Consider the following 10,278-nt stretch of genomic DNA (forward strand, 5'->3'; position numbering starts at 1 on the left):
ATGTAGCAATGTATGTATGTATATAATGCCAGCTCGCTTAAACACAGCCACTATCACATAAATCATCACTCACTTGTCCAATCGATTGCGTTTTAATATATTGATATATTTATTTATAAACGGGATAAGTACATTAATTAATGCATGTAAATTAACATGATCACGTCGGGGTCACCAAATGTTTAGCTATTGAGCTTTTTCAATAGCTGTTGCGAATAACAAATAGCCGAATATTTTCCGATACTATTTGTTTTGTTTATTATACTGGCAGCTAGGGCCGACCAAGAGCTATATCAAATTCACAAGTTGAGTCTCTGCCGAAAAACGAAGAAGTGACAATTGGCGGGACAGACAGCCGAAATGCAGCGCCCGAGCTTAATGTAGGTAGATAACAAAGAGAGAGTGGTTAACAAAGAGAGAGTAGTTAACAAAGAGAGAGAGAGTGCGATGCACAATATTAAGAGTATAAAATTAGCCTACTGCACAGTTAAGGCGGCTGCATGACCCAACATATACTTTATATGGTCGGAAACGCTTCCTTTTGCCTGTTACATACTTTTCAACGAATCTAGTATACCCTTTTACTCTACGAGTAACGGGTATAACTATTAAACTATGATATAATTTGTAAATAAATTGTAAATAAACGGAAATATATATACGTCGAGTTGAACGTTCTTCTAAAGAAAATAATATAAATATATTTTATACATATATTGATATACACATATTAATAGATATACCATAACAAATAAATAAAAATGTATAGTACATTTGTTGAAAAGTACGTAACAGGTAGAAAGAAGCGTTTCCGACCTTATAAAGTATATATATTCTTCATCAGGAGCAATAGCCGAGTCGATCTGGCCATGGCCGTCTAGAAAGTTAAGATTAGGCAAGCACATTCCAGAGACATGGACACATCGCAAGTTTGCCACGCTCTCAAACTGCCCAAAACTGCCCGCACACATTTGAAAATGGTTTGATATTTTCAAATTTTTATAAGTCTTGTAAATTTCTATCGAATTCTATTCTAACTTCCATAAACCGTCACACACTTTTTAACAAATTAAATTCTTTTTTTTTAATTGAAAGATTTTGTTTGAATTTCCACTAGCTGACTAACGGGTATCTTATAGTCTGGGATCGCGACTATAGCCTTGTCTCTTGTTCGGAACGATTCGAAAGACGATAGGTGCGATATAGGAAAAGAATGAGAATAGTATATTTAAATAAGTAAGATCTAATTTTGTGCTAAAATGCTAGTATAGATTGTTGAGCAGAGGTCATGCAATTCATATTTAAATAAACGTGATTTAAAATAAGTAAAATGAATTTCTAGTTAATCTCCTTAGAACAGACCAACTAAATCGGTAAAATAAACTTCACCACAAATAAGACTACAAATAAAGACTGCTCCAAGCATTGTTCTACTCTTGGCTAGTCTGAAATGGGAGGTTTGCATTACAATGTAGGCACCGTTAGATAATCATTAAAAAGACATTTGATACCGATTAAATGTGATTCAAGTAAACTTCATGATGCGCATTCAAAACTGGTAATCTGTAATCAAGAATCGGACCGAAAAGAGAAATTAATAAGATCTTAGTTATCTAAGCATTATCAAATTCCTTTAACAAACCTCTGGTTTTTGTTTTTATTATGAACGAAACAAGATCGGGAAATTAAAACATTGGATTCAAAAGTGCTCCAAGACCGTATGTGGAAAAATAATTAGCTTACAGTTTAGTAAGGCACCATTTTTGAAGCTTGGATTTCTAGATCGGATTGTATGCCCTCTCGACTACACCATCGCTTTTCTTAGGCACCAAAAATACTGGTGCACTTCGTGATGACTGACTGTGTTTAATAATGTTTTGCTCTTGCATTTTATAATGGATAGACTACCTCGACTGTATCTAAAGAATCTGACAGGCGCAGGAATGGAGTTGTTTGTCTTTAACAGTATTTAAAAAGGTTATTTTTTTTTATCCTTTTAAAATAAATTCGAAAATTTATTGCAAAGCTCTGTGAGAGCAGAGAGTTCACTTCAATAAAATCATCCGCATTGTAACGTGTGACTTCGATTGGGGTATCCATATGGAGTCGTTGATCCTCACTTAGGTAGCTTTATGTAGCTGTAATAGTTACAGGCCGTATGTAGACCACCAGTGAAAAACAAATCCTTTGTTAAACGGATGTCATTGCACCAAAAGGTCCCATTATCAAACGGAGTTTTTGATTATTTGGATTCGTCATTATTAAATTTTTAAAAAAGCGCATAAGGCTGTCTTCATTTTGACATGTGACTCTAATTGAATTTGATCCTTGAACTTTACTAATTCGGGGCTTTTAAAAGATGATGTAGCACCGAAGTCAATTAAAAATTTTAAGGGTTTTCCCAGAGCAAGATCTAAGAAAACAAAACGGGTGGCGAACCCACGTCAAATTTTTCTAAGTAGCCGGTCTGGTTTACGAGGCTTCTTTGGAAAAATGGAGTCATCAATATTGTGTAGTTGTTCTTGAGTTTCACTTGCTTCTAGCTTATTAAAGCTTAGATTTCCCCTGTTACTATTGTTAGACTCTGGTGGGCATAATCGCCCTACAGTTACCCGAGGGTTCTTTATTGTGTGAAAAAGATCGTTGTCTATAATCAGAAATTTTATTATCGTATGATCTCTTAGATGCTCTCTCATCTTGGTTATAATCTGTTTGGTTTTTTTTATTTTTGTAGTAAGATTGTTTCTGACTTGGCTTATAATCGTCCACCCTACGGTAAACTTTCGAGTAGTACTTTCCCTGATTTTAATAGGACTGTTTTTCGTTCTTCTTTTTATTTTCCTGTAAAAATTTCCTCATAGAAATAATGAATCGAACATTTCTTTAAATTATTTAGATCGAAATTAAAAGTATCCTCAGAGAGCAAAGAGTAGGCTAAAAATCGGACCAGGAGAATTGAGATTGGAGTTCCTGAAGTTGAATTTATATTAATGCTTGAATCTCGGCTAGTTATAGCTAGGGTTTGAACGGGTTCACTTCCCGCCCAACAGACTAAACGTATTATACGACTCAATTCGTGAGAAGATAGACGCGATATAGTAAATAGTTAAGCATCGAGGACATATAAAAACAAGAAAGAACGCTATATTCGAGTTTCCCGACTATTTGATACCCGTTACTCAGCAGCTAAATTAAGAAACAATAAATATGCCTTCATTTATGTACGTAAACTTGCTCGAATTAGCTTCCAATTGAAATTTTAAAATCGGTACCCAGGGAACACCACCAGGAGGCTGTTGAGTTACAACGGGGTCGTTCAAACCAAAATACATTTTGGGGACCTAAATATGAAGGTTCGGAAAATTGATTAAACAATCGAAATGGGTATTCAGTAGCTTAGTAGAACGCAATTCTCGGAGCTCTGCTTCTGAAGCTGAATCCTGAGCGGATCTTGGGGGGACAAAAGGTCCAATAATGACAGACTGAATGGCGCTTGGAACACGCATTTACTCCTCCTGCTTTCATCTAAAAATTGTATCCAAGGAAGATCTGGAGGGTTGAACGTACTGAAGCCTACCTCCCTAAGGACACCAGTGGCTCCGTTTACGAGACCATCTGATGTATCTTCATTGACCGTCATCATATATGTGGCAGTAGTCTTCAAAGTCAGCGAGGTACACAATCCTTGTGTCTCAGATGTTTTTTGGGACCTAGCTTGTTCCAGGCATCTGTTCCTCTGCTCTAAGCTTATTTGAGCGGACTTATCTGAGTCTTTAGCATCCGAGAGAAATTTAGAAGTGGATATTGAGTTAAGCTTCTCCCTATTGTACCGATTACTCCTGATTACTCGTAAAAAGTTGAATTGAGTCATATGGAATTTCACTTTCATCGGACATTCTAAATCTAAGCAACCTTACATCATCAGGTGTCATTTGCCGGATGCCATGTTATTAAGTACAATTGCATCTTGCTGTCGCATTATCTCTGTAAATTCAAAAAACTAAAAGGACTTCACAGAAACGATCCAAATATAGCAATGTATGGATAATTCGACGTGGCCTGAAAAGCCAGCGATCACATACAGGCCAAGATCGCCCAACACGATAACGAGTTTCAGCATTAGAAAAAATTTTTTTTATGTAAGATTCCAAATGAGATATCATTGTTGGGCCGACCATAGAAATTTCGTCTATTATAAGAATTTTAGGATCAATAAATCTTGAACGAAGGGCATTTAACAAATCAGGGCTTAAACTTCTAAATGCGGACCCAGCCTGATTTACATGGAGAGAGAACATGGAATGAAGAGTGGATCTATCGATTCCGAAAGCAGCTTTGCCTGTGGGAGCATAGAGTAAAATTTGTACAGAAGTTGGGTCGCATCCTACTCTACCATTATACTCCTTGGATAGAGACTGAAATAAGGTTGATATTAGTCTACCTACGAACTCATTAAAGGTTCGAGAAGTGGAATTAGTTGATCTGCGCGTTAGTTTAACTGGGGCCAGTTTAACTGGGTTGGTTCATCTGGGGTTAGTTTAGCTGACGGTTGGTTTAACTGGGGGTTAGTTTACCTGGGGGTTAGTCTAGCTGGAGATTAGTTTATCTGACGGCTCGTTTTGGCAGTTTCCAGCTGTATTACAAAAAAAATTTTGATTGTTAGCTGAGTAAAGGGTATCTGGAAGTCGAGAAAATGACTATAGCGTTCTCTCATTTTTTTTAGCAAATTTAAAGAACAAACTTTTTACAGCAACGTCCACATAGAGACGCGTTTGGAGGTTGGGTTCAGGTACTTTGTGGAGGTGGTGCAGTTCTCCGGCAAACTAAAATCACTAACACTCGCCGCCGACTTCAGTTTCTCATCGATCGCGAGTTGAGTTGCCGCTGACCGCCAACCGTCGGAAAACTCGAATTCCCGAAATCTCTCGAAACCCAACCACTACATACCAACTAGCAATAAAAATGTGTCAACAAAACAAACAAAGAACGGAATTTGATATCTAGATACACACAGTCGCACAGACAGCGACAGAGTGCTTCTGTACGATGCAGACGGAGGCACACTTGAGCACAGGGTAACCAGCGGGGTCCCCCAAGGCACGGTACTCGGGCCGCTGCTGTGGAACGCAATGTACGATGGTGTGCTACGGCTGTCACTACCAGGGAGAACCAAGGTGATTGGCTTCGCTGACGATATTGCCGTGGTAATTGTAGCAAAAACCGTTAAAGAAGCCGAGAGACCTCGCAAATGCATCAATCGGCATTATAGTGCAGGGGCTCTTAGCGGTCGGCCTGGACATTGCTCACCACAATACGGAGGCAGTGCTTATATCTAGCCGCAAACAGGTAGAGACAGCCACCATCCGAGTCGGAGAAACCACGGTCACGTCGTCGCGAGCTACGACTCCAGTATCTCTCTCACCACACAACAACAATTTCCTTGAGGCTAATCGTCAACTAAGACAGTGCAATTAAGTCAATTGTCGTGCAAGCGGATCTAAGCATCATAGTATCCTTCACCTGGGAGTCTTGGACTCTCCTTCATCAAAAGAATGCCTCTGACTCACATCACGCCGCAGAACCCTCTGAATTGCCTGGGATGTCTACTGCTCTTCTAGCACAAGATCCCAGTAAAGAAGTTGAGCTCCTAGCCACTGCCACAGTATTAATGAAAAAACAGTTCAGTACCTTTGTGTAGTCAAGTACACCTTATAACATTCTGATTCCCAACTTGGTTTCTACTTAAAAAGACAAATTCTTCCGTTTGCGTTACCGGAATTGGCGATTTTAGTTTTAAGACAGATGGTTTGTCAATAAGTATTTATATGCGATCTCGAATGTCTAATTACACTACCGACATCAATGCTGTTATTGCCTTTAATATTTCCGAATATCAGCCCAAGTTGACCATTAACATTTGCAGTTGGAAATATTAAGCTCGCATTCCCAGATTTTCATCGTTCTCAGCGAATAATAATTTTGATTGGCGTCAGTCTCTTCTAGGAACTACTGTGCCTCGGTCAAGTCAACCATCTGCCTTTGATCTTGGTTGATTCTGGAGGTTAGCTCCCATGTCACGGAGTTAGCTTTTTCTGATGGGACAACATCTGCAACATTAACAGATTAGCCAATACTGTGACTTCGTCGAAGAGTAAAAGAATAAGAGTTCAGCCATCTAACTTACTTGCCTCGCATTCACCCTTCATTGACCAAGTTGGACTTATTTTTGCCACGCCCACTCTAACGCCCAAAAACCGTCCAAAGCTGCTACGCCCACACTTTTGAAAAATGTTTTGATATTTTTTCATTTTTGTATTAGTCTTGTAAATTTCTATCTATTTGCCAAAAAAAATTTTGCCACGCCCACTCTTACGTCCACAAACCGCCAAAAACTGTCTGTGTTGAAGACTCTCCTTTGCACTTCCACTAGCTGGGTAACGGGTATCAGATAGTCGGGAAACTCGACTATAGCGTTCTCTCTTGTTTAATTTGAACCTGTTCCTAGATTTTGAAGGTCAAATCCCATTAAAAAATAACTAAATAGTAAACGAATAATTTTGAAACAGTCCAACACGATGAAAATAAATAATAAAACCATTAAAGTTACATTTTAATTTGTATCGATAAGAATATGTTATTTTTAAAACAAGAGAAAATAGCAAATTTCTCGGAAAAAGGCTCATATTAATAGGTTAACGACTTTCTCCATAAGTACTTTCCGACAATAGCTATGTATTTAGATTGGCTTAAGGGGGGGGTAGGGTTTTAAAGTGAGAAAAAAACATGTTTTTACAGATTTTTTTTTGGGCGTACGGTGAAAGTAAATTTATTTCTGATTATTGTACATTAAAGAGTAGTAATTGAACTATATTCTGTGAAATATTGGTTGAAAAATATTGAAAATTGACCGAATGGCAGCAATTTTTCGCAGGCGCCTCAGAAAAAATACATTTTGCGGTGCACGTCATATCTCAGCACTGTATAATCTGATATGAAATACCCAAAGTTTTTCTATCAATTTTTATGTCCCTCGAGGTATCCCTGTCGAGTTTTTCCATTTTTTTATAATTTTTGAACTTTTTACAAAACTTGAAAGTGAAAATACCGATTTTTGGCCAAAGCTCATGACTATTGTTGTTAATAATAAAAAAATTAAAATCAAAAACGAAAAAATCTCGACAGGGTTACCTCATAAATTATGTAAGGAAATACTGTAAAAAATTTGAGAACGATCGGTTGAATAGATTTTGAGATACAGAGTGCACCGACTCAAAAAACATCGATTTGAGAAAAACGTGTTTAAAGTTTTTGTTGCTGTCTTCCCCGCTGAGGGATTACCTGAGGTAGTCGTTCGAGACCCGCCTACTTCCAAAGCTATATCTTTGTGAGTTTTGCTCCGATTGACTTCCTATTTACAGACAACAATCTTGAGTTACTATACTTTCATAATATGCAATTAAAAAAAAACACTTTTTTGAAACCCTCAAAACCCTACCCCCCCCTTAACGGAAATATATTCATATACCTCTCTCTATCAAAAGAATAGTGAATTCGCTCGATTTGCGTTTGTAAACATTTTATGGTTAATTTTTTCTATTTGTATTTTTCTGAATTTTTTTTTATTGGTATCTATTTATGAAACAAATTCAGATATAAAAAAAGTGTCTTTTTTCTAATCGTTTCTCAAACGTTTCTAAGTTACCGTCGGCATCTTGACGCAGCTTTAAAAGAAATCGTTAATCGTTATCGACGCGTTAATATCACTAATTAATATTATTGTATTTATGGTTTTAAGTTTCCAAATGGGTTGCTTTAAGTTATTCGCTTCACCGAGAAAGGTATTAAAAATTAGTTATTACAAAGTTAGGTGTGTTTTCAAATTTCCGAAATTTTTAGGTTATGAAATACGAAGACTTTATAAGACGCATTCGAAAAAGCCTATATTATGGCTTTGAAACACCAGACACAGACATGTCGGTCTCCTTACCCTTCGCGGAGTACGCGGCAGATTTGTTTTCGGAGACTCACCGCGGCCATTCTTTACATCGTCTAAGTTGCGTATCTGCTGCACAAGTGCATGCCACACCTTGCTCCTTAATTATGGCGTTGATATACCTAGATCGCTTAAACGTCGTCGACTCTGGCTATAGCTGTAGAATCACACCACAGGAGCTGTTTGTTGTGTCACTAGTAAGTCTTAATGTCTTAAAATCCTCAACTTACAAGCTAATTCAAACGCCGCATATGTTTAATATTATCATTTATTTTTATTTATCCTTGGTGAATTGCATAGAAAATCCCTGATTATTTTATCATAATAATTTTTAAGGAGCACTTACTCTGCTAAAACATATTTCCGTGTCGGCTGACTGCAATCTGGCGATGATTTCGCCATATATGTAAGCGAAGCAGATATACATACATATGTAAATTGTTGAATTTGACTGCGGCTCTCAATGTGCACATGCATTCATCAAGAAGTGATTTTGATATGACTGAATCTCTGTCATCCATAATAGTGCTTTCTTGTTTTTAAAATAGTTATAATATATAAAATCTTAACAGATGATCTCCACAAAATTCTATGCGGGCCATGACGAACGGTTCTATCTGGAAGACTGGGCCAGTGAAGCTAGTATGACGGAAGATAGGCTAAAGACAGTCGAACTCGAGTTTCTTTCCGCTATGGTAAACTTTTTAAAATCGAAAATATACAAATTAAATAAGTTTATTTTAGAATTGGAATATATACATATCCAATGAGCTCTTCTTCGATAAGTTAAAAAATGTTGAACGTACTTTGGCTGAGCAGCAGGGACTTCGGAGAGGGTGGCTCACTTACAGTGAGCTGGTGCATTTGCTGCCTAGCATTGGATGGACGAAATTCCTTGTGAACAGCTTATCAGTACTAACGCTTAGCTATGCAGCAAGTATAATAACTGTAGCCGGAGCTTTTTTTATTGCAAGCCAAGTTCCTGGCACGTTGTGGCATCGGGAAATAGAAACCACTTCCTTAAAGCTTCCCAAAATGACTATAAGCAGTCAGGAACCCATGCCAAATGCATTAGAGCCCACTCCTTTTATGAATGTCGAAGTATATTCAGTTTTACGTGAAACGAGTGAAGTTAAAGTTGAAATGATGAATTTTAAGCAGACAAGCTGCGCCAAGGCAAGACTGAATAAAATGAAGTATAAGTACCCGCTCCATCAATCCCTATCTACGCTACCATTCACAAACACCTATCCAAAACTTGATTTATTCTATGCCGAAGATGGCGCAAGGAACTGGCATAATGTTAAAACGCCTTACAACAACTACAAAAACAATCGAAACCTTTCAATAACAGTTCGAGTCCTACAACTGGAAAGGCACAATGCTAAAAATATTTCCGTTATTTGGCAAATGAACACCGAAGCAATGCAGTAATTGGCATGCAGCAAAAGTCAATGGGGTGCTCGCAACTTAACTAAAATAATTAACAAAGTATGGGCTTGCAATACGAAACTGCTTTTATTTTTTCACAGAAGAATTAATACCGTTAAATGTTAAGTTATATAAAGAAAATATTAAAAGAATATTTATTTTTCGGTCTTAAAACCATTAATACATTTTTTATATGTGCCTAGCGGTGGATACTTTTATAAAACGTCCTGTTGGTAAACTAAACTGAATAAAATAATTAAAATTATTCTATATTATATTAAAAGAAATACATTAGTTTGGCTCTATAAGGAAATGTTCTTTAAGAAAATAAAATTACGTTTCAGAGATATGTAAGTTCGATCAATTACCACATATTGTGACAGTCTCACACTATGCAAAATCATTTAAATAAAGTGTATTTATATTTGTTACTCGTAGAATATACTATACTTCTGTAACAGGCAGAAAGAAGCCTTTCGGCCTAAAACTGACACGACCACACTTTTGAAAAATGTTTTGATATTTTTTCATTTTTGTTACTTTGCTTAAAGTATAGGGTGTTTTTTTTAGAGGTATAGAACTTTAAATTGCAATAAAACAACGATGGATTATTCGATTGACATGAATTTTATTGACATGAAAGATAATCTTGTGGCATTACATTTTAAATATGATTTCTGGCATATGACCGCCACGGCTGGCTCGGATGTAGTCCAATCTGGACGTCCAATTTGCAATGACTTTTTCCAACATTTGGCCGTATATCGGCAATAACACGGCGAATGTTGTCTTCCAAATGGTTTAGCGTTTGTGGCTTATCCGCATAGACCAATGACTTTACATAGCCCCACAAA

General features: G+C 37.1%; 1 protein-coding gene across 1 annotated transcript; it reads left to right on the forward strand.

The window, feature by feature from the left end:
- Positions 1 to 7,708: 7,708 nt before the first annotated feature.
- Positions 7,709 to 9,711, forward strand: LOC120457610 (protein CNPPD1). The gene is made up of 4 exons (XM_039645117.2): positions 7,709 to 7,838; positions 7,897 to 8,190; positions 8,566 to 8,688; positions 8,738 to 9,711. Exons 1-4 carry the CDS (start codon positions 7,785 to 7,787, stop codon positions 9,425 to 9,427), a joined length of 1,161 nt encoding a protein of 386 aa, XP_039501051.1. The 5' UTR covers positions 7,709 to 7,784; the 3' UTR covers positions 9,428 to 9,711.
- Positions 9,712 to 10,278: the final 567 nt, after the last annotated feature.

This window comes from Drosophila santomea, unplaced genomic scaffold, assembly GCF_016746245.2.
Source record: "Drosophila santomea strain STO CAGO 1482 unplaced genomic scaffold, Prin_Dsan_1.1 Segkk63_quiver_pilon_ctg1_scaf, whole genome shotgun sequence".
NCBI classification, from domain to species: Eukaryota; Metazoa; Arthropoda; class Insecta; order Diptera; family Drosophilidae; genus Drosophila; species Drosophila santomea.

Excerpts from the sequence above, each read along its gene's own strand:
- LOC120457610 (XM_039645117.2), top strand. The coding sequence starts at position 7,785 with ATGGTTTTAAGTTTCCAAATGGGTTGCTTTAAGTTATTCGCTTCACCG. Across the intron at positions 7,839-7,896 it reads TATTCGCTTCACCGAGAAAG|GTTATGAAATACGAAGACTT; the intron begins GTATTAAAAATT and ends CGAAATTTTTAG. Across the intron at positions 8,191-8,565 it reads AGCTGTTTGTTGTGTCACTA|ATGATCTCCACAAAATTCTA; the intron begins GTAAGTCTTAAT and ends AAATCTTAACAG.